General features: G+C 42.9%; 1 protein-coding gene across 1 annotated transcript; it reads left to right on the top strand.

Moving 5' to 3' along the window:
• The first annotated feature begins 894 nt into the window (after positions 1-894).
• Positions 895-23,354, top strand: LOC109409585 (kinesin-like protein Klp61F). Its single transcript, XM_019683045.4, has 7 exons — positions 895-1,236; positions 1,298-1,800; positions 19,958-20,931; positions 20,996-21,155; positions 21,238-22,436; positions 22,721-22,858; positions 22,939-23,354. Exons 1-7 carry the CDS (start codon positions 1,154-1,156, stop codon positions 23,002-23,004), a joined length of 3,123 nt encoding a protein of 1,040 aa, XP_019538590.3. The 5' UTR covers positions 895-1,153; the 3' UTR covers positions 23,005-23,354.
• The last annotated feature ends 161 nt before the right edge of the window (positions 23,355-23,515 follow it).

The following is a 23,515-nucleotide window of genomic DNA, read 5'->3' as shown; positions in this document are numbered from 1 at the left end:
TGCTGAATCGGAGCGTATGATCATCATCCGATCTTCGACTGTTTTTCGTTAAAGGGCGCTAGCATATCAGTATACAGTCGTTTACAGGAGGATGTGTTGGTTCAGTGTATCGACCTTCAGTGCACTGAGAAAAAATTCTACTCAAAATTGAGTTGGATCCGACTCAGTTTCGTTAAAAGTGGGACAACCCTAAAACTGAGTAAGGTGTAGGTTACTCAATTTTGAGTTGCTGTTCTATTCGATGAAGGCTGAGTAAAGTCAACTCACGATATTCAACATCGACCGTGAGTTACTTCCGTTACTTCTACTCATATTTCTGAGTAATTTTGAAGCATGTTTATTGTTGTCAATTGATATTTGTTACAAAAATTTGATAATTTACGACCTCGACAGCCAGTGATTTCTCTTGAAAACTTCATTGTCAACAACAGTTCACTAATTGCGGAGGTCGTAAATCACTTAATTTGCTTCGAAAAAAGAAAATTCTTCCAAAATTGTGTTTTGTATGCAGCCGCTGCTGTCCGCCACGAGCAGACCGTTGTTTTGCCTTTTTTCTATCTCCGGATCTGACAGTTCGGAACATCGATTCGCTCTATCTTTACTCAAAAATGAGTAAGCGATAGTGAACACGATGAACTGAGTAAAAGCACCTCATTGTCGTCAAGTGAGCTTACTCAGTTTGCGCCAACTCTTCCCGGTCGACGAAGCTGAGTTGTCGTTACTCTTCGACTGAGTAGAATTTTTTCTCAGTGTGTAGATTATTTTTAGAGTGCTAATGTTTGTCCTCACGATATCTTGGCCGATGCGGCAACGTCAAAAATTTGGCAACGCTGGCGCATGAATCAACTTGACGAAGGTGTGTTCATCCCATTTGAAGGCGCAGCTTTTTAATTTTGTGTTCATCCTTCAGTCATCGCACCGAACAAACCAAAAATCCAAACGGTCACCAAACACGCAGCAGATCCGCAGCAAAAGTGCCGGAAAATCCGTTTTTTGTGACCCCGGAACGCACAGATAAGTCATAATTTCGTCTATCAACCGAAAAGTGTTGTCTCCTTTGGTGACGGGAGGGAAAAGATCCAGCGCTTCGAGGGCGAACTTAGGTGAGCGACATAAATACAAGGGCAGCCCTCCAACGACGGCGGTGGAGAACATGGATGCCAGCAGTGGAGTCAATACGAGCAACGGTAAACCGCTCAAATGCAACCAGAATGTTCAGGTTTACTTGCGAGTCAGGTGAGTTTGGGGTTTGGTTTCGTGGTTGGGTGGTTGATTATTGTAGAATTGATGTTTTTAGGCCAACGAACGCGAGGGAGAAGCTGATTCGTTCGCAGGAAGTGGTGGAAGTAGTCTCGACTCGGGAAGTTCTTCTGAAGCCGACCTTGGTGGATACGAGGAGCTCCAAGAAGTTTACCTTTGACCGGGCGTTTGACATCCAGTCGAAGCAGCACGAAGTGTACAATGCTGTGGTCGCGCCCTATATCGAGGAAGTGCTGGCCGGGTTCAATTGTACGGTTTTCGCTTATGGTCAAACGGGAACCGGCAAGACTTACACCATGGTCGGTGAGGAACAGCCGGAACTGAGCTCCGGATGGGACGACGATACTCAAACGGGGATCATTCCGCGAGCGCTGAATCATCTGTTCGATGAGCTGCGTATGACGGAGCTGGAGTTCTCGATGCGCATCTCGTATTTGGAGCTGTATAACGAGGAACTGTGCGATTTGCTGTCCACCGACGATACGGTCAAGATTCGTATCTACGACGATGTCAACAAGAAGGGATCGGTGATTGTGCAAGGTAAGTGATAGATTGATGCTCAATGCATATCTACATTCAACGGATATCATTTCGAAAGATTTATAGAAACACTAGTTAAGGTACTTTTTGGAGAAATTATTCTGGCTTCTCGTCGATACTTATGAACTGGAGAAAACCAGTGATCTCAATAGCTCTTACAGGGATTATGTTTTCCTTCAGAGATTTGTTTATAGGGATTTACTTGGAAATCTATCGAACATTATTTGCAAAATCCTAAAGCATTATATCTTGAAATAATTTCGGGATTACTTTTTAGATTTCCACTGCAATTCCTTCTTCAAATTCTTTTACTGTTTGTTTTTTACAAAACCTCTCATTTCTGCCGGATTTCTTTCTTTAATACATGTACCTAAGGATTCAGGATTGCTTCAGGAGTTTCTCAAAAGATTCTTTCCTAAGGTTTTATTGGATTTGCTCTCAGAGATCTTTCCAAAACTAAGAGATGAACCAGCCTCGGTCTCAAAATCTCTCTAATAAAGATACATAGACTGCCAGTGGACGCATAAATGTCACATGTGCAAAAACAGACAATCGAGAAAATCGCGTCCAAAGTTCGAAAAAGTAAATTATCTCAACTATGTAGCATTAATGCCGAATCGTGTTCTAACATCAACCAATTTTGAATTTGAGCACTAATTTTTGTTTTAGAGCTATTTTAAAATTTCATAGGATTTCCAATGAAACGTGACACTTATGCGTCCACTTTTCAGAATGTGACAAATCGGCGTTGCATTTTTTCAACAATTTTCGGAACAAACTACATATTTTTATTTGCCTATATGGTAGTACACCATGAGACATGGTCATGGGCTGTAAAATCTCAATATTGCCAAAAATGCACATGTTACAATTATGTGCTTCCACCGGCAGTAGACCTAGACGTTCTTTCCAGGTTCCTTCCGGCATTTCTTTCAAAAGTTTTCTCGGTATGCTCTCAGAATTTCTCGCCGGATAACTTCCGGAGATCCTTCCAAAATAAATCCAAAGTTTTTTGCGAGATTTCTGCATAAGTTCTTCTAATGATTTTATTTGGAGTTTTCCCGGTAGCTCTGTCTAGGACTCTTCTCCTGGAATTGCGCAACTCCACCCTCCCAGCATTTTTTTTTTCGGAAAGCCGCAGTTTTTCTTGGAATTTCTTCCGAAACTCCTCTTGAGATTTTTCCAATAGTTGTTCCTGGAGACCGCAAGATTTCACCAGCACTTCTTTTGATATTATCTCTATCGAATATTTTACAAGAAAAGTCTCAGTTTATCCAAGCCGGTATTGCGAGCAATAATTCTCGAAAAATCCCAACAAGAACTCCTGAAGCAACTGTGTATTAGATATAATTCCGTAAAAAAACTCTCGGGAAATTTCCGGTTATTATTTGCGGGAAAAATCTCAGGAGGGTCACTGCAAAAAATCATGAACACAACTAGGAAAGTGGAACCATCTCGGCACGCCTTCTATTTTGGGCGCTTTTCCTCTATAACTCAGTCAATTTTAGACCAATTTCAACTCAAGTCAATTGGTTTGGATTTGACTGAGTTATAGCGAAAAAGTGCTCAAAACGCCAACTACTGCCCAAGAGGTTCAGTACCCTATACGAGGAAAAGGCTGAAAAAACCTCTGAAAGAAATCGTAGGAAAAACTTCTTGAGAAATATCAGCGATAGTAAGGGAAAAATCCTAAAAAGGACTCTTGAAGAAACACCGGAAAGCCCATGCACAAATTGCTGCCGTTCCATACACTAGGCGCCTCTCTTGCCTTTTGTCAAAATTGGGAAAAACTTCTCCCTTGTCGCAAGATTCTGGCTGGAACAAGTCCCAGTTGAAACTTCAACAAAAATGCCGCGAGAACCTTTACAAGTTCAAGAAATATTCCAGAAGCAACTCATGTAGACACTGAACACTATAAGAAATCTTTTGGGAATTTCTTGAAGAAATAATAGATTCAACTGCGAAACAAATCCCGTGAGGAACTCTTGGATCCATACAGCAAAATCTCTGGGAAGAAATCCCAGAATAGCTGCACAAAAAAACTATTGGAAGAAATCCTGTTGAAATAGGGTAGAAGCTTCAGTTTTGGCCAGTCCGGAGTTTTGGCCATAGTGCGGTATTGAGCCTGTTACGATCTAAATCGGCGTAAATTTATTTTTTACTATAGATCCTAATACAATATGATGATTACTCAGCTGTGAAAACCACACATTTTGATTGAAAACTGGAGGAAAAAAATATATTCCCTTAAAAAATCAGCTCCCATATATCTATTTTGGCCAGGGTGCTTCTAATTTGGCCACTCCCATAAGAAATACACGTGATTGGCCAAAATAGAAACCAAACTTAAGAATATGGCCAAAACTGCGGCAGAGCTTCTATTTTGGCCAGTGCCGCTTTTAATACAAAAATCAAGTATTGGCTTGATTTCTGCATTTTTCCTTCAAAATATAGATTGAAACCTTTCATTTGACACATTGGTTGTATTCATAGGATTATTAGTTATTTTTTTAAAAACGATTTCCCTTAGACTGGCCAAAACCGGTGCCCGCACCCTACTGGAAAGAATTTTGTGAAAATCTGTGCGAGAAATTCCTGGAATAACTTCTAGAGAAAACCTGAAAAAGTATCGCGAAAAGTAATTCAACAGGAATCCCGAAAGAAACTCTAACAGATATTCCTTGACAACATCTGAGAAGTATCGTGAGTGAAACTTCCGATGATGTCGTGGAAAAAAATCCCACAAAAAATCTTGAAAAAAAAAAACTCAAGAGGAAGTTGAGAAAAAAGCAGCGGGGGACTCTGGGAAACATAGAAGTGAACCTGCTATCAGTGAGTCAGCTCATGCCGGTATCGATCGGTTCAACCTCAACGATTATGTAAATAGGAGTTCATACGAGTTAGTGCTGAAAATTTAGGCGATAGAAATAATTTGATGGCAGCTTCGACCGCAATTCAGAAGAGAAACGGAAATCCCAAACTAATCCAGAAGGGGGCCAAAAATTCTTCAAAAATAGCAATCTTAGTAAAAATTTCTTTTGAAGAAAAGTGGATCAATGTAAAAGATGTAAAAGAAAGAAACTCTTGAAGACTGCAAGCACTGCCACAAATTTGGCCATCCACCACCAGCGATGAAGAGAGCTATGCCTGGTATTTCGACTCAGGAGCTTCAGACCACTTCACCAAAGACAAGAACTTATCAGAAGGCCGGCTCCAGAGGCACGTCTCCCGTCGAAATCAATAATGTGAAGATGTCAAATAATCTGTTAGGGTCTGGGACTATTTCGGCAGGAGCGCCTATTTTGAGCACTTGTTTCTATAACTCAGTCAATTTCAAACCAATTGACTTGAATTTTTGAACATGGCGTGATTGTGCGTATCTGATCGTGTCTCAAAAATCAAGTCAATCGGTTCAAAATTGACTGAGTTATAGCGGCAAGTGCCCAAAATAGGTGCTCCTGTCCAAATGGTCCCATACCCTATCAGTTAAGCTAGATTGTTCGTAGTAGCCATGAAGTACATTTAAAAAAAAAACGTGAAAGTGATCAATCCGAGCGGAGCAGTAATTGCAACTGACGTCCATAATATTCGTAACGGTCTGTTCAAGTTCGACGAAGATATGTCCTTGGTGTGTGTATCTTCAACTCTGCAACTGTGGCATCGTAGGATGGGCCATCTCAATGCATATATCCAGTTTGAAGCAATTGAAGTCTGGCTTGGCGTCTGGCGATACCTACGTTTGATGAAGGAGAATTTGAAAATTGCGTCGTTTGTCGTTTTCGAAGAAAAAACACAGGCCGGATGAAATCTTGGAGCTTGTACACTCCGATATATTATGTGGATATCATGAAAGAAAAATCACTCGGAGGAAGCCGGTATTACCTGTCCTTCGTTGATGACATGACAAGACGAATTTGCATACACTTCTTGGAACGGAAATCTGAAGACGAAGTTATTCAAGCTATCAATCAATTTAAAAGTTTTGGCGAAAACTAAACTATTGGGCAGAGAATAGCTAAACACGTCTTGTCTCGTGTGTGGACGGTACTAAAGTGAAAATTTATTTCTAATGTCTAATGCTAGTTTACAAGTCATAGGTTGCTTCGATACGTTCTTCAACACTCCTCCTCAATCTACTGACTCTGGATTCCCATTGCAGCTCGCTGGAGCTCGATCTTGGGTTTTGCGAGTGGCTTCGTCAAACAGTCCGCCAGTTGTTTCTCGGTACTGATGTAGACAACGTCGACGTCGCCGCGTTGAACAGCCTCCCTGATGAAGCAATGACGGATGTCGATATGCGTGGTCCTTGGATAGTATCCACCGTTTTTGGCAACTGCGATAGTGCTTTGGTTGTCGCAATTGATCTGGACCGCTTCATCGACATCAAACGTTGCACGCAGGCGCTTCCACCAAAGCGCTTCTTGTACGGCTGCCGAGAGCGCCATGTACTCGGCTTCACAAGTCGAAAGCGCTACAGTCTGTTGACGTTTGCAGCACCAGGAAATCGCACCACCCTGCGCGATGAAAACGAATCCTGTAATGGACTTCCGGTCCTCACTGCTCGAAGCCCAATCCGCATCAGCGTACCCTGTAATCGTCGAGTCGGCGTCCTTCCTGTACGTTAGTCGAAACTTCGAGGTGCCTCTCAGGTATCTCAGCAGATGTTTGACGGCGTTCCAATGCTTTTCTCCGGGGTTTTCATTGAACCGGCACAAAACGTTGACAGCGTGGCATATGTCCGGACGTGTGCACTGCGCCAGGTACATCAGACATCCTACGGCCTCCTTGTACGGAACACGCTTCATTCGTTCGGCCTCTTCATCGTCGGTTGGTTGCATATCCTTCGTAAGCTTGTCGTTCGGGTTTAACGGTGTCGCAACCGGGTTGCTCTTGGCCATTTGGAACCGCTCCAGGATGGTCTCCACATACGCTTCTTGGTCGATGGAAATCTTCCCTTGGCTTCTCGTGATACGCATCCCCAAAACGTGCTTGGCTGGACCGATGTCTTTCATCAGGAACTCCCGTGCCAGATCATCCTTCAGCTGCTTCCGCCATCGACGACAGTTCGTAAAGATGAGCACATCATCGACGTAGATCGCCACAAACATAATTTTGCTACCGGCGATCTTGTAGAATACGCAGGGGTCGTAGTCCGTTGAAACCAGTCCAAACTTCTTCAATGCGGTATCCAGCTTTTGGTTCCACACGCGGCTCGATTGCTTCAATCCGTAGAGAGCCTTGTTCAGCTTGCAGACCTTGGTCCTGTTCTGAGTATCTTCGAAGTAAGGCGGTTGTTCCATATATATCTCCTCCGAGAGTTCTCCTTGGAGGAAGGCTGTAACCGCATCCATTTGATCGATGTCGAGATTCAAACGGGCTGCCGTCGCAAAGAGATATCGCAGGGAACTATGACGTACAACAGGGGAGTATGTTTCTTCATAGTCTACCCCCTACCACAGACAAACAGACGTAACACTCTTCAAAACGGCTTGGCACATGCATTTAACGATCAATTCAAATTTCATTTGATTTACGCGATCCTTCCACCAGAGGCGTTAGTGTTCGATCGCTTTGTCGTTTGCCAGTATACACGTTGCTGAATGATGCAAACGAAAATTACAGGCGATTTGTGTAGTAGTGTGTGTGTTAGCAAACGTCAAATCGAAATCCATCATGGCCAACAGTATCGCGCGCGGTTCTACCAACAGATGGCAGTGTGCTCATGAAAAAGACACCGGGCCATAGTTTTTGATGAATTTCCTCTAAGAGTTCCGTCTGTTTGTCTGTGGAAGAAACCATGGCATCAGACACCAAACGTCAGCGCTGACTACAACCCGGAACAGAACGGTATGGCTGAGCGTGTCAATCGCACGATCGTTGAGCGAGCGCGCTGTATGTTATTCGAGGTGAAGCTACCAAAATCGTTCTGGGCAAAAGCGGTCGCAACTGCTACGTATTTGGTTAATCGATCTCCAACGAAGGGACACAATCAAACCCCAAAAGAGGCGTGGTCTGAGATACCAAATCAAGAGAATCAATTTTCGTAGGATTTGAAGAGGACAGGAAAGCGTACCGGCTGTATGATCCCGTTAGGAAGACCGTATTCAAAAGTCGTGGCGTCATTTTTATTCGGGAACCGATGTATGAAGGTTAGAAGCAGGAAACGAGTATTTCGTAAGTCTGGACTATTTGGCGGAAATTCCTGTTGGAACTCCGGACAATGTGCATCCACCCAATACTGAAGAAGGCGGACACCAGAATGATGACGTGATTCAAGTCGATTCTGATGATAGATAAAGAAAGTGCAGGAATCAGAAGTTTCGCAGTATTTTTCCCAAACTGAAAGCAGTCATGAAGATAGTTCTGATGATTCTTGTGACGTGGCTATAATGGTGCTCCCTTCACGAACAACTTGAAATCCACCGTTGACACCGATGTTGCGCAGTGGACGGGAGCGCGCATTCCCCGGCAAGTATAATGACTATTATTTACCAAACAAAGGTCTGTCGTACCCTATTACAGATACATCGCGAGCAACAACCAGTCATGCGAACCCGCAACCCGAGATCAATGAGTAACCCTATCCGAAACATGTTTTGAAAGCATTGCGGTGCATCAGAGATCCCCGAACTTCAACAGAAGCATTGAATGGCAACGATGCGCAGCTGTAGAGAACTGCCATGGATGAGAAACACGAAGCATTATTACTGAGGAACTGCACGTGGGACCTAGTTGATCTACCAGCCGGAAAGAAAGCGATTGGATGCAAGTGGTATTTCAAGATCAAGGTAGACGAGAAGGGAAACGTCGTCCGATACAAAGCAAGGGTCGTGGCACATGACTTTACACAGAAGTACGGTGTGATTAACGATAAAGTATTCGCACTGGTTGCCAAGCAAGTTACCTTCCGTTCATTGTTGACTAGCCAGAGGAAGATGTTTTTGAAGCATGTGGACGTAAAAACGGCATATCTCAACGGGAAACTGGAGGAAAAAATATATATGCGATAACCCGAAGGATACGTCACTGGATCCGAGCGTAAAGTTTGTCGTTTGAGGAGCAGTTTATACGGATTGAAGCAGTCCGCGAGAGTCTGGAACCGGACGGTTGATTCAGTTTTCGAGAAACTAGGATTCAAGCAATGCCGGACGGATCAATGTTTGTACAAGCGGAAGACTGCCGGAGGAGTAACAGAATACATTCTGATTTACGTAGACGACATGATTATCGTTACAACAACCGAACAAGAATTCGTGTCGATATAGGGCACCGTATTTTGTATAAGATTTTGACGTTTCTTGACCTTGTTGTTATCAAAATTTCTGTAATAGTGAAAGAGTAGGAGATAATTTCATGCAGTGCCCTATACAACCAACTGGAGAAGAATTTTGCCGTGACATAGGTCTCGGCGACGTACGAAGTTTCCTTGGGATCAAGGTCGAAAAAGACGACGAAGGCTACAAGCTAAACCAACAAGCATACATCCGCAAGTTGACTGAGCGTTTCCATTTACAAGATGCGAAGCCCTCCAAGATCCCAATGGTTCCTTGCTATCTACAGCAGAAGGAGGAGAAAAAGCCACCGTTAAACAATTTGCAGTACCTCAACCTTTTCGGGGGTCTGCTGTATACAGCAGTGCAAACTAGACCGGATGTATCACTATGCGTTTCGTTACTGGCCCAGAAATCTAGTTCACCGAATTAGCAATACTGGAATGGAGCAAAGAAGGTTCTTCGATATTTATATGCAACTAGAGATTGCAAGTTGAAGCTAGGAATATTACGGAAGCAATTGTTCAGGTACGTTGATGCTGACTATACGCTGGCGATTGCAGGGACAGAAAGTCGAATTCCGGTTATTTGATCAAGTACGATGGAGCTGAAACGTAGCTTTGCGTTCAACTGAAGCTGAATTCATTTCCCCCAGAAGCAGGTTGCCAAGAGCTGATCTGGACGAAACGACTGTTGGAAGAACTCGTTGAAGAAGATACAGGACCAATCATCGTAGGATAATCAAAGCTGCATAAAACTTGTTGAAGGTGACCGGATCGAACGCAGAAGCAAACATATTGATGTGTGATATTTCTTTGTACGATATTTACAGCAGAAAGAAGTCATCAAGCTGAAATATTGCCCAACCGAAACAATGCGTTTGTTTCGTTCATATCGAGTCGTCACTGTTAACTCTGTAAACAAAATTTATAACTGATTAATACCACCATTCATCCATCAACCCATGATCGAATATTCAACACGGAAGTACTGAACACCCCTATACTGCGGAAATATGATAGGTGTAGATTAGTGTGTAGACTGCGTCGAACGCTAACGTGAAAAACGAACAATAAAACCATTCTTTGTTATCTTCTCGTGGAAACCGGTCGTATATTCTTTCTTCGGAACGAGTTATTGAGAAACGTCTCGATTATTCGAAAATTGTAAGTAACGAGCTTACAATTTTATCAGAAGTGGGATAAATCCGCAACCGCGAGTGATTACGTTAAAATGTCGGACGAAGAGGAATTCCATGGCTTTGAGGAGGACGAATTGGCCCGGCGAAATCGGAATCGCCACCAGTTCAGCGATTGTTCGGGCGGTCAAGCCAACCCACGTGGTGAGCAGGAGTTGATTGGACTGATGAGACGATTGCTGCAGCTCCGAAACGATGCGGAATTTCCAAACAACCAGGAGGATCGACGTGAAAGACATTTACATCCGGATGAAGTCAGCAAGCTGATTCCAACGTTTTCCAGTGGAAGAGATGTCAGAACATGGTGTGCCAACGTTAATCACTTCAAGTCTCTTTATCGTTGGACGGACCAGACAACGCTGCTGTATGCTTCCTGTCGTCTGGAAGGAGCAGCCAGGGAGTGGTACCGCAGTGCGCAAACCGGAATCGCGAATTGGGCCCAATTTCAGCAGAAAATTCAAGTTGTCTTCCCAGACAATGAGAATGAAGCGGAGGTGCATCTGGCGCTAGCGAATCTCGTGAAGTCAAAGGATGAAAGCTACGAACATTTTGTGTTTCGAGTGGAAGCAATGGCGGCACGCGTACGAATGAGCGAGATTGCTAGAGTGACCTACATCGTTCGAGGTCTGTCCTTGGATCCAATTTACGATCAAATCTGTGCTAACCGATACAACAACAGCCTCGAACTGCTCAACCACATTCGTCTGTGTGAGGCCAACAACAACATGAAACGTAAACGTCAAGCGACCATGGTTGTCAACAGATCAGCACAGCGGGCTCCGGAAGTGATCCAGGTAAACGGGGGAGAAACACAGCAGAAGAGAAAATGTTTCAACTGCAACAGGATCGGACATTTGTCGGTTGATTGCCCCCAACCGCAGCGAGTCGTACGCTGCTCTAAATGCCAGCGTGCTGGACATGAAGAAGGACAGTGCAATCAGCCGGTGAATCAAGCACGCAATCCTCGGACCCAGCAAGATCAACGTCAAATGCAGCGGCAGCGGGAAGTACATCTGACGGAGGCTTTGAACGAGGAACCATCGGCGGCGTTTGATATCGATGATGACGGTAGGTTCCAGACTAGCGTAGCGAATCAGATTGAAATGGACTTGTTGCTTGATACTGGTAGCGAGGTAAGTCTCCTGAAAAGGCAATACGTTCCTTCTGGATCGGTTCTAAATCCCGTGAGCAGCGATAGCTCAATGATAGTAGGGTTAAATAATGTGCCAGTATTGACAGATGGTGTATTATCAACTACAATTACTTGTAAATCGAAACGCTATGAGGTGGATTTCTTGGTAGTTTCAGATGGTACGATGAAAATCAATGGATTGGTGGGTCGAAAATTTTTGAAAGCTAACAAAGTTGACAAAATTATTGTTTATCCTAGAAACGTAGATGCAATCCCTAATAACTTTGATCGTCAGCTGATGTCGCAAGTTTATGGAAATGTCGGTAGTGATTGTGATCTTGTTTCGTACAATATGACTGAGCTTTGTCTTGATATTGGTGATGATGTATCCACTCTGTCTTTGACGAAGATGATAACCGAAGTTTTTCGAGCGGAGTATGTTGTAAGACCCCGTCCTGTTGTTCCCATGATGAAACATTCGTTTGGTGTTAAGTTGAAAGAGGATAAAGTGTATCATGCCTCGCCGCAACGGTTGTCTGTTTTCGAACGGAGGGAATTAGATAAGATGATTAGCGAGCTTCTGGAATCTGGAGTAATCAGGGAAAGCAGTTCTCCTTATTCGAGTAAAGTGGTTTTGACTAAGAAGAAGAATGGATCTTATCGATTATGTGTAAATTTCCGTGCTTTGAACAAGTTAGTTGAACGCGATCATTATCCAATTCCTGTAATCGAGGACCAAATTTCGAAACTGCAAAATAAGCGATATTTTACATCTCGATTTGAAGAATGGGTTTCACCATGTGGAAATTGACGAATCATCTCGCAAATATTTCTCGTTTGTCGTTGAAAGCGGGCAGTACGAATATACGCGGATGCCTTTTGGATATTGCAACGCCCCGGAGATATTTGTAAGATATATCAACAAAATGCTATCTGAACTGATCAAGTCGGGTACAGTTATCGTGTTCTATGACGACATACTTCTTGCAACAGAAACCATAGAGGAACATGTCGACGTTCTCAAAACGCTATTGAGGATTTTGTCCGATAATCATGTTCAACTGAACTTGTCCAAATGCCATTTCATGAAAACTCGGATTGAATATCTAGGGTACGACGTTGCACACAACAGCATTCAACCTTCGGACAGACATGTTGACGCGATCAGGGAATTTCCGCTACCCGATTCTGTTCGAGCCGTACAACGTTTCATAGGTCTGGTTAGTTACTTCAGGAAGTTTATTCCGAACTTTAGCAAAATTGCAAGTCCATTGTACGACCTACTGAAAAAAGATGAACCTTTCGTTTTCGGTCCAAGTCAAAAACAATCTTTTGACACGCTTTGTCAGATTCTTGCATCAAAACCTGTTCTTGCGATTTACTCGCCTGATGCGGAAACTCAACTACACACTGATGCGTCATCGAATGGATTTGGTGGAATTCTTATGCAAAGAACTGAGGGGGATAAATACTTCCATCCAGTGATGTACTTTAGCAAGAGGGCATCCGTGGCGGAAAATAAGCTTCATTCTTTTGAATTGGAAACCTTGGCTTTTGTGTACAGTCTGAAACGTTTCAGGAATTACTTGGTCGGCCTTCACTTCAAAATTGTTACCGATTGCAGTGCTTTGCAGCAAACGCTCAATAAGAAAGATTTGAATCCTAAGATTTCAAGATGGGCCTTGTTTATTGAGCAGTTTGATTACGAGATCGTCCACCGTGTAGGAGACAAAATGCAGCACGTTGACGCGTTATCTCGTGCCCATGTTTATGCATTGGAAGGTAGTCAAAGTGGATTTGGTGTTGAGGAAAGCACTATGTATGTGAACCAGTTGAAAGATGAGGGCATTCAAAAGGTTAAGCGAGCTGTTGAAGAGGGGAAAAATGATGGCTTCACAATTATCGACCAGATTGTTTACAAGGTTAAGGGAAAGAAAAATCTACTATTTGTTCCGCAAGTTATGGAAGCTTCTGTGATGTACAAATATCACAACGAGTTGGGACATTTCGGGGTGGATAAGGTGGCTGATATGATAATGCGCAACTTCTATATTCCGAATTTGACAGAAAAATTGAAAAAGCATATTAGTGAGTGCATTACATGTATTAGTTACAATCCCAAGCAGCGAAAAACTGATGGTTTTTTGCATATATACGAAAAACCAGATAAACCATTTCAAACCATTCACATCGACCACCTTGGTCCACTTGAGAAAACGAAAGGCAAGAATTTACATATATTGGCTGTTTGTGATAGTTGTACAAAGTTTTTGAAGCTTTACGCGGTAAAATCAACCAACACTAAGGAGGTGATGAAATGTCTCAAATCATATTTCATTTCGTACTCGGTTCCGAGGGTTGTAGTTTCCGATCGAGGGTCCGCATTTACTTCAAAGGAATTCGAATCGTTTGCAAGGGATCATGGATTTTATCACGTTCAGGTAGCAACAGCTTGCCCAAAGGCCAATGGGCAAATTGAACGTTATAACCGAACGCTGGTACCTCTCTTGGCAAAGCTTCAAGACGGAAACAAAGTACAATGGGATAATATTTTGTACAAAGCGGAACATCTACTAAATAACACTCTCAATCGTTCGATAGGTGACATTCCATCTCGAGTTTTGTTCGGTGTAACTCAAAAGTTGTGTATCGATAAAGATTTACTGGAGTTTGTCGAGGACTTGAACACATCTGAAGAGCGAAATTTAACCGAGATAAGGTGCAGGGCTTCAGGAAATGTGCAGCGTCAACAAAAGTATAATAAGCGATATTATGATAGTAAAGTCACGGCTAATTCAGTCTTCAGAGTTGGTGATTTGGTTTTGATTCGGAGTGTACCAACTGTTGGGGAGAACCAAAAGTTAAAACCGAAATACAAAGGTCCTTACGTTATCAAAAAAGTACTAGATCACAACCGCTACGTCATATCCGATATTGATAAATATCAGGTGTCAAGTCGTCCATTTACAGGCATATTCGATCCATCCAATATGAAATTGTACCAGAAATCCAACTCAACTGCTGCGTCAGCTGAATAATTAACGAAAGTCAATAACTGGATATTTCTGAATTTCAGGCAGAAAATTAGCAGATACAATGTGATTCGACTAGAAGAGAAATAGTTACCCTTCCAATATCCTTTCCTATTGTTATTCATTGTAAAACTAACCTCGATTCACCGCGAGTATACGGCTCCAGAACCCAACTAACACTTTGCTAAAATTTTCTATTGAGGTCAATAGAGATATCAGGATGGCCGAACTGTAAACAAAATTTATAACTGATTAATACCACCATTCATCCATCAACCCATGATCGAATATTCAACACGGAAGTACTGAACACCCCTATACTGCGGAAATATGATAGGTGTAGATTAGTGTGTAGACTGCGTCGAACGCTAACGTGAAAAACGAACAATAAAACCATTCTTTGTTATCCTCTCGTGGAAACCGGTCGTATATTCTTTCTTCGGAACGAGTTATTGAGAAACGTCTCGATTATTCGAAAATTGTAAGTAACGAGCTTACAACTCAGTCCCTAATTCTATAACGGGAAAAGCTCTCGGAATATTCCTGGAAAGAAATTCGACAGGAACCAGTAAAAACTCCGGGCGGATTTGGTCGGGGTTGAGGAATCTTGGAATATTCTCAAACAGCAATCTCTGTATGAATTGTTCAAATCTTGGAAAAAATCCGGTGGGAGTTAGGAAGTAACTTCGGGGTAAACTCAAAGAGAAAAGAAGAAGAATATAATAAAAAACCCTAATTAATCCACCTAGCGGTGATGGTGCCTTTCTCGTGCTTTGAAATATCCTTTCAACAAAACTCGAGCGACATGTTGATGACATTGACATAAATATAAAATGAAAACTGCTTGATAAATCTACTCAATATGGATACATTTTATATTAGCATAACATCTAATATTCAGAAAATATAAGACAACGATCCAAAACTCAAACCAAACAAGTGTCATGAAGCCGCCAAATTTTGAAACGTCATTTTAGATTTTCCGGTCATCATTTTATGACTGCGGATATCTACCCCAACTAAACTAACCGCCATCTTGAACATTGAGACACCATCTTGGATGTTCTGGTATTCATTTTTGGACTCTGCACCTAAAATTACATAAAATAGTCGCCGTATTGAATTTTGGCATGTCGTTTATGATTTTCTGGTTATCAGTTTTGGACGAAGACCGGCATTCTTCCCCATTCAAACTATAGTCATATTGCAGACCTTGTGAAACAGCGCACAGCTTGGGTTTTCTGATTACAAATTTTGAATTCTGGACATATTTTCATACAAAATATGCCCATAATGCAAGAATTAAAAATCCTATAAAATAGGCACTAACTTGAATACTGGGCCATTATCTTGGACTTTGGACCGCTATTTTGGATACTCTGGTGGACTCCAAACAAATTTCCCATACCAAATACACTTATTTTACATAGTTTTAGAGCTCAAAATTCCTTAAAACAGCCACCATCTTCTGTTTACGCGATCAAATTTTTATTTTTCCATTCAACGTTGACCAATCCTGCTATAACTTTACACCTTAGGAATCTGAAATGGTACGATTTGATGAGATCGCTTTAGTTTTGTCTATATTTTGTTCTCATATATGAGAACTTAGACCTAATTGTCACTGTTGTTCATACCTAATGTTTGTCAGGCCATTAAACAAAGCCACGATTTAATTTTTCACATGAACGTTGATTCTGCTACACAACAGCTAGTCTCTAATGTGATCTAAGGCTATTTTCTTGCTAACCGTTCATTAGATTATCAAAAAATCTGCGATCTGATGTGTCGTATGTATGGGTTTGGTTCATTTTTATACTTGATAATTTCCGGTGGGATAGTCGGATCTGATTCCATGAGTTATGGACCATGACACTACCGGTTCACGGTGTCAAAATTTTGATTATTATCGAACTTTCATGTACCTCGGATTTTTTTCGAAAATGATTAGTTTTTAGGCTATATATTCATAATCGGACAACTAGAAAATATTTCATCGGCGAAAAATTTTCCATACATTTTGTATGGGACGTTTTTTGGGCTAAAATAGTAATTATTAATTTTTAGTATGGAAAATAGCCAAAAACTCAGCTAACTCAAATATTCCCCGATAGAATATTTTCAAATTTTGAATTTATACATTATAGCCGAAATTTCAACATTCTATTAAGAAAAATCCAAGGTACATGAAAGTTCGATAATAATCAAAATTTTGACACCGTGCGGTTGTCCCAATTATGGTCTGATAATATTTTATTGCTATTTATTCACCTTTACCTAATCACCGCGATTTGATATATCACATGAATGGGTTTGCTTCACTTTTACTTCTAACCACTTTCGAAGCCACAGCTGAACCCACAACACTACCGGGAATCTAATGTGGTCTGACCCTATTTTTCCATCAGGTTGTCGATAAGTCGTGATCAGTCTTCGTTCTACTGCTCGTGTTGTGTGTAGGTAAGAGGTAACGATAGCACACGAATGTAACAAAGCCGACTGACACCCGACTGCGGCAACGAAATGAAGGTAGTAAAAAGTGTCGAATGTTTACAAGACTGGTCGTGATTTGATGTACCGCATCCATGGGTTTGGTTAAATTTAACATTTTACAACCCGGATCTGATTCCGGGTAACTACCGGCTGAACCAAATGTGGTCTAACATTATTGTCTTGTTAACTGCTCATCGGTTAACCAAACACGCTGCAAATTGAAGGTGTCACATGCAGGGTTTGACAATTTCGACGGGACTCTCTGAACCAATTCCGGACCACTACCAGTGACGTAAGGCTATTTTCTAGCTAAATGTTCATTAGGTTATCGCAAAAGCCACGATTTGATGTGTCACATGCCTGGATTTGCTTCACTTTTACATTTGGCCTCTTCCGGCCACTCAAAACCGATTCCGAAACACTTGCTGACCGTTCATTAGGTAATCTAAAAAGCCGCTATTTGATGTGACGCATGTACGGGTTTGTTTTTCTTTCAGATTTAACCACTTCGGCGGGAACCCCGGAACGGGTTCCGGAATACTAATAGTTCAGGTATGATCTGAGATGGTTTTCCTGCTCATTGTCCATCAGGTCATCGAAAATGCCGTGGTTTGATGTGCCGCATGCATGGGTTTGGTTCAATCGTATATTTGGCCACTTCCAGCGGGACGCCTAGAACCGGTATCGGAACACTACCGGTTCAGATATGATCTGAGACTATTTTTCTGCTTACCGCTCATCAGGTTATCGAAAATGCCGTAGTTTGATGTGTCGCATGCATGGGTTTGGTTCACTTGTATATTTGGCCACTTCCAGCGGGACGACTAGAACCGGTTCCGGAACACTACCGGTTCAGATATGGTCTGAGATGATTTTTCTGCTCATTGTCCGTCAGGTCATCTAAAATGCCGTGGTTTGATGTGTCGCTTGCATGGGTTGGGTACAATTGTATATTTGGCCACTTACAGCGGGACGCCCAGAACCGGTTCGGGAACACTACCGGTTCAGATATGGTCTGAGACTATTTTCCTGCTTACCGCTCATCAGGTTATCGAAATGCCGTGGTTTGATGTGTCTCATGCATGGGTTTGGTTCACTTTGATATTTGCCACTTCCGGCGGGACACCCGGAACCGGTTCCGGAACACTACCGGTTCAGATATGGTCTTAGACTATTTTTCTGCTTACCGCTCATCAGGTTATCGAAAATGCCGTGGTTTGATGTGTCGCATGCATAGGTTTGATGCATTTTCATATCTGGTCCCTTCCTGGGGTACCGTTCCGGAACACCTAAATGGCCATATCTCCGGAACGGCTGAACCGATCCGAACCATTTTCAATAGGAAACAATGGGATCAGATTCCGCGTCGAATGAACCGTCGGTCATTGAAATCGGATGAGGTTTACTGCCAAAAAGTGATGTGAGTTTTTTTGTACACACACATACACACACACACACACACATACACACACACACACACAGACATCATCTCAATTCGTCGAGCTGAGTCGATTGGTATATAAGACTTGACCCCTCCGGAGGCTCTATCAAATTTTCGTTTTTGGAGTGAACATATAGCCTTTCGGTACACCTTGGTGTACGAGAAAGGCAAAAATGTCGAATATCTCACCATACAGTTCTAGGGGTAGGCGGGGCATAATGAGCACCTTGTATTTTCACTGTAAATCTTCAAATTAGCAAAACAAATTGCTTGATTGAAGCCTTATTATCTAAAATCCAATGAGTTGATGATAAAACATTAGTCAAAAAATCCGTTTACCTTGAAAAATTGATCAAAATGCGTAAAGTGGTCATGTACTGGGAAAATATTATAAGAATCAGATGACCTAAAATAAGGTTTTGGGTATCGAATCACCGTTTAAAAATTCCTCAATAGAAGACTCATTGGAACCCTACAGTGTCCTACAAATTAAACCCCGTAATCCCTTCAAATTCTCATTAATTGTTGCCGGTATGCTTTATCATTGACAAGAATAGTCAATTAGCATTTGATTGTGCACAAAACTGATATTAGGGGTACTCACTAAACAGATTAAATTGCTGCGTAAGCCATGATTTTCTGCTTATTTGAAATGTTTCATGATTTTGCGAATGAAATAATCAAAGATTGCCTTGGTGATCGCGACGTTTAAACAGTTTAATCAGTTTACGCTGTTAAGTGAATCCCCCTATTGATCATCCTGCCCCACCTAGGGTGCTCATTATGCCCCACCCCCAGAAGGCAACTCACGATTTTATATGTTTTTAAAAACATAAAATTCTACAACATTTATAACTTTATTCGGAATTTCAACGATTAGCTTTTGTCAGTTAAGGTTCAAATGAGGATTGAACGTTAAAATTACACATTGGTTGCACTCAATTTACTGGATTTAGTGGCAAAATGCTTAAGCTGCTCATTATGCCCCGCCTACCCCTACATTCTGAAGACGATAATACGAAGAAATCCGTAACCTCACCAACGTCTGCAGAGAAGTCCGAGGAATCAAAGACCAAATTCTGACCAGCCAACCGAAAGTGAGCCGAAAACTCTCACACGTGTAAAGGAAAAACGATCCAACTTCTGCGCACAGTCGAAAAATTTCGGAAAGCAAATTCTGCTCTCTACCGTTGCGGTTCCGGATTGCATATGAGCTTCGTGGTGGATCGTTTCGTCAACCTCTTGACGCTGAAGAAGGAACCCACGTACATCAATATGCCTGTATGAAACAAGTGCATCTGAAGCTGCACACCAGGGCTGGAAACACGAAAAAATTCAAATTCCGAAAACACACCAAATTAAGAGATAAATTTGTGAAAAAACTACCGCTTGTTTTGATGGGATTCGAACCCATGACTCCGTATTGCTAGTTCAACGCTTTAACCAACTAAGCCACAAACAAGTTACGATTCTGTGGAATAGACAGTCAAACTGAGCATGTGACTCTGAAGTGTTAGAGGTGTTAGGAGAACTTTAATCGATTGATAGCAATAACTTTTTTGTAACGCACTATCATATTTTCCCCTACAGGTCTCGAGGAAATCCCGGTCCACAGCAAGGACGATGTCTACAAACTGCTGGCCAAGGGTCAGGAACGTCGCCGGACGGCATCCACCTTGATGAATGCGCAATCGTCCCGGTCGCACACCATCTTCTCCATCATCGTACACATCAAGGAGAACGGAATGGATGGGGAGGAGTTGCTCAAAATCGGCAAACTGAATCTGGTCGATCTGGCCGGAAGCGAAAACATCACGAAAGCTGGAAACGAAAAGGGTATCCGGACACGTGAGTCGGTGAATATTAACCAGTCGCTGTTGACGCTGGGGCGGGTGATTACGGCACTGGTCGAAAGGACACCGCACGTGCCCTATCGGGAGTCGAAGTTGACCCGATTGCTGCAGGAATCGCTCGGAGGTCGAACCAAGACGTCGATCATTGCGACCGTCTCGCCCGGGCACAAGGACTTTGAGGAAACGATGAGTACCCTGGAGTACGCTCACCGAGCAAAGAACATCCAGAACAAACCGGAGGCCAATCAGAAGCTTTCGAAGAAGACGGTCATCAAAGAGTACACGGAGGAGATCGACCGGCTGAAGCGGGAGCTGTTGGCCACGAGGGATAAGAATGGAATCTACTTGCCGGAGGAGACCTACAACGAGATGGTGTACAAGTCTGAGTCGACCACCAAGGAACTGAACGACAAGGTGATACTGATCAAGGTGTTGAAGGAAGATCTGGCCAAGAAGGAAGCGATCTTCAAGGAGGTCAGTCTGAATCTGGTGGAGAAAGAGGAGATGCTACGCCGGACGGAGGACACGTTGTGTCACACGAAGCACGAGTTGACCACTACCAAGAGAAGTCTGCACAAAACGAAGCGCCGCTATGCCGAGAAGAAGGTCGTCCTGGATCGGCATATGAAAACCGAGGAAGCGTTGAGTAGTCAGGCGAAGGAGCTGATCGAAGTGGTCGAGACGGTCCAACAGGATACGAATGGGTTGCATGTAAGTTGAAGGGATGAGAGGTGGTGTTTTTGAGGATGATTTTGAACCATTTGTTTGATTTCAGGATACGATCGATAGGAGAAAAGAGACAGATCATAAGAATCGAACGGTTTGCGAGCAGTTCGTGGATCAGTTGAAGAACCGCATGCAAGCAATGGAGGGTAATGTGTCCAATCTCACGCAGAGCTGTCATCAGATTTCGTCAACGATTGTGAGCGACTGGGGTAAGTTTTATTTAGATGATACACGTAAAACTGCACTTTTTTCGGCACAGATACGTTAATCTTTTCTTGATTTTCCTTTTAGACAAATACCTTTCGAAACAGGACCTCCTGCAGCAAGAAGTACGCGCCAAAATCGCAGAGTTAGAATCCCTCTCCACCAGCATATCTTCGCAAAATTCCTCTCTCCTGACATCCTTCCGCGATGGGCACTCTCAGTGGACTTCGGAGCAAATGTCCCTAGCGCAATCTTCCTTGGCAACGAACGAACGGGCCATCGATTCGCTCCGTATGACCATCACAGCGAACGTGCAAGCTCTGAAGAAAACGCTTGCCGAGCAGGACGAGCAACAGAAGGCCCTACTTCTGACTACGTGGAAAGCATGCAGAGAAAGCGAAGAACGCAACCTGGAGTTTTGTGGATCCCTCAAGGGGATCCTCAAGGATATGGATCAACTGGTTGGTCGGTTCGGAGAAAGCCAAAGCCGAATCGAGGAGTTTGTCGTGTCGTCGAAGAAAGCTCACGAGGGCCGGGTGGCCCTTCTGATGTCGATGTGCGAAGAGATCCGAGCAGAACAAGCTGGATTGGACCGATTGCGAGAGGTCGGTCAAGAAGTTGGCCAGACGAAAACTTCCGTCGTGGAGATGATCGAAAGTGCTGGTTTCGTTGTGGACAAGAACGTTGAAGAAGTGAAAAAGGGTCTGGAACAGTTGGAACTGAACTCGCAACAGATGGACCAGACTCGGCAGGAGCACAAGGCCATCATTGAGGGTCGATTGCAGAATAATGTCCTCGTTCCTGTGGAATCCTCCTGCGTTCAAATGAAGGAAACAATTAATCAGCAATCAAACGTACTTCGAAGCTTCGGAGAAGCATCGAACGAACGGTGGACCAAGTTCTTCTCCGATTTCGAACAGCACCAATCGGAATCCTCAGCCTCCCACTCAACCCAGACCCACACCCTGCAGGACAAGTTGAACTCCGAAGTGGTCACCCAATCCGAGTTCCGCCACACGACAATCTCCCTGAACAAGCAACTGCAGCGGAACATCAGCTCCTTCCAGAAACAAACCAGCGCACATTTGTCCGAACTGGCGGAACAAGTCGATCGGTTCCACCGGGAAGAACTGACCCTCTATCAGCCAACCGGTCAAACACCAGTACGCAAAAATATCAGCTATCCGAAGGATGTTCCGATGACGTCACCACACGACAGGATTATCCGACGGTTTTGGCGCGAACGGAACATGGCTGAGCTGGATCTTTCGACGACGATTACGGAGGTAAGATCATTATCGGAACTAGCAACCTCGCACGAATTTCTCCGTGGGTTTCCCTGTAAAATTCGCCGTAATTCCATCGGAAGTTCTTCCCTGAGCTTGGTTTCCAGGGAACAGTTACTTTAAGTATCATTATCTATTACCCCTCGAGCGATCGCGCTGTTGTATTTTGTACAACACGTTGAAAAAATCTCGCTTTTTGTACTCAGCATTAGCGTGGTGCTGACGCAGGTAGTCAACCGCGCGAGTTACGGAAGGTTAAAGCAAATTCCATTCTTTCCAAACAGGACAACGAGGATGTAAGTCTGCTGTGTACTAGCCTGAACAACGACGAGATTCGAAACTCGACGCCACTGCGAAGCAATGTGCTAGAAGAGGATCGGAAACACTTCAAGGACCTGCAAATATCCAACATTTTACCCAAGGTACTGTATACTACATATACAAACAAAATTATCATTGCAATGCAATAGGTATTTTAATACTGTTTCTAAACTCAACTCAGGATGCCACAAACTTGGATTGTGAGGACAACAAAGAAAACATGGACACCATCACCGAAGTTGCCTAACTAGGGAGCGTCCCGAATACGAAGGACCATACAAATCAACAAAAAAGGTATTTGCGCACAGTGCATTTCTTCCGTTTGCTACTCAATAGCTTGCGCTTTGTCTAGATATACTTGCTATATTTGTATTTCTATGTTTTATGACTTCTTGGAAATCGACGTGTACGTAGCTATACGTGTCTTCCGTGTAATAGACACGAAACGCATTATTCCTTTTTATTATTAACGCTATAACGTAAACAGAAAACGCAAAATCGTACGAGAGTGAACCGGATCTATGATTGTTGTACATTATTCCGTTTTAGTTTAGTAAGACTATTTTTCTTAATATAAAATATGCAATTTTCAGAGTATCTTCAAGCACGATTGTTCTGGACTAGCTTCGAAAGCCTTTTAGTGTTGGGCAGTGGTACTGCTTTTCACACTTATCCTTTAAATTTACAACTTTTAAAACTAAACGCCTTCGCAATGGCCGATAGACTTCAAACACGTTTTCCAGAACTCTTTGAAGGCT

This window comes from Aedes albopictus, chromosome 2 (assembly GCF_035046485.1).
Source record: "Aedes albopictus strain Foshan chromosome 2, AalbF5, whole genome shotgun sequence".
Taxonomy (NCBI): domain Eukaryota; kingdom Metazoa; phylum Arthropoda; class Insecta; order Diptera; family Culicidae; genus Aedes; species Aedes albopictus.
The sequence above is the reverse complement of the archived record's forward strand: the minus strand, read 5'-3'. Positions and strand labels throughout refer to the sequence as shown.

Bases quoted from the DNA above. Each gene is read 5' to 3' on its own strand.
- LOC109409585 (XM_019683045.4), top strand. From the start codon at position 1,154: ATGGATGCCAGCAGTGGAGTCAATACGAGCAACGGTAAACCGCTCAAA. The intron at 1,801-19,957 runs GTAAGTGATAGA...TTTCCCCTACAG, and splicing joins GGGATCGGTGATTGTGCAAG to GTCTCGAGGAAATCCCGGTC. The intron at 22,437-22,720 runs GTAAGATCATTA...CTTTCCAAACAG, and splicing joins TTTCGACGACGATTACGGAG to GACAACGAGGATGTAAGTCT.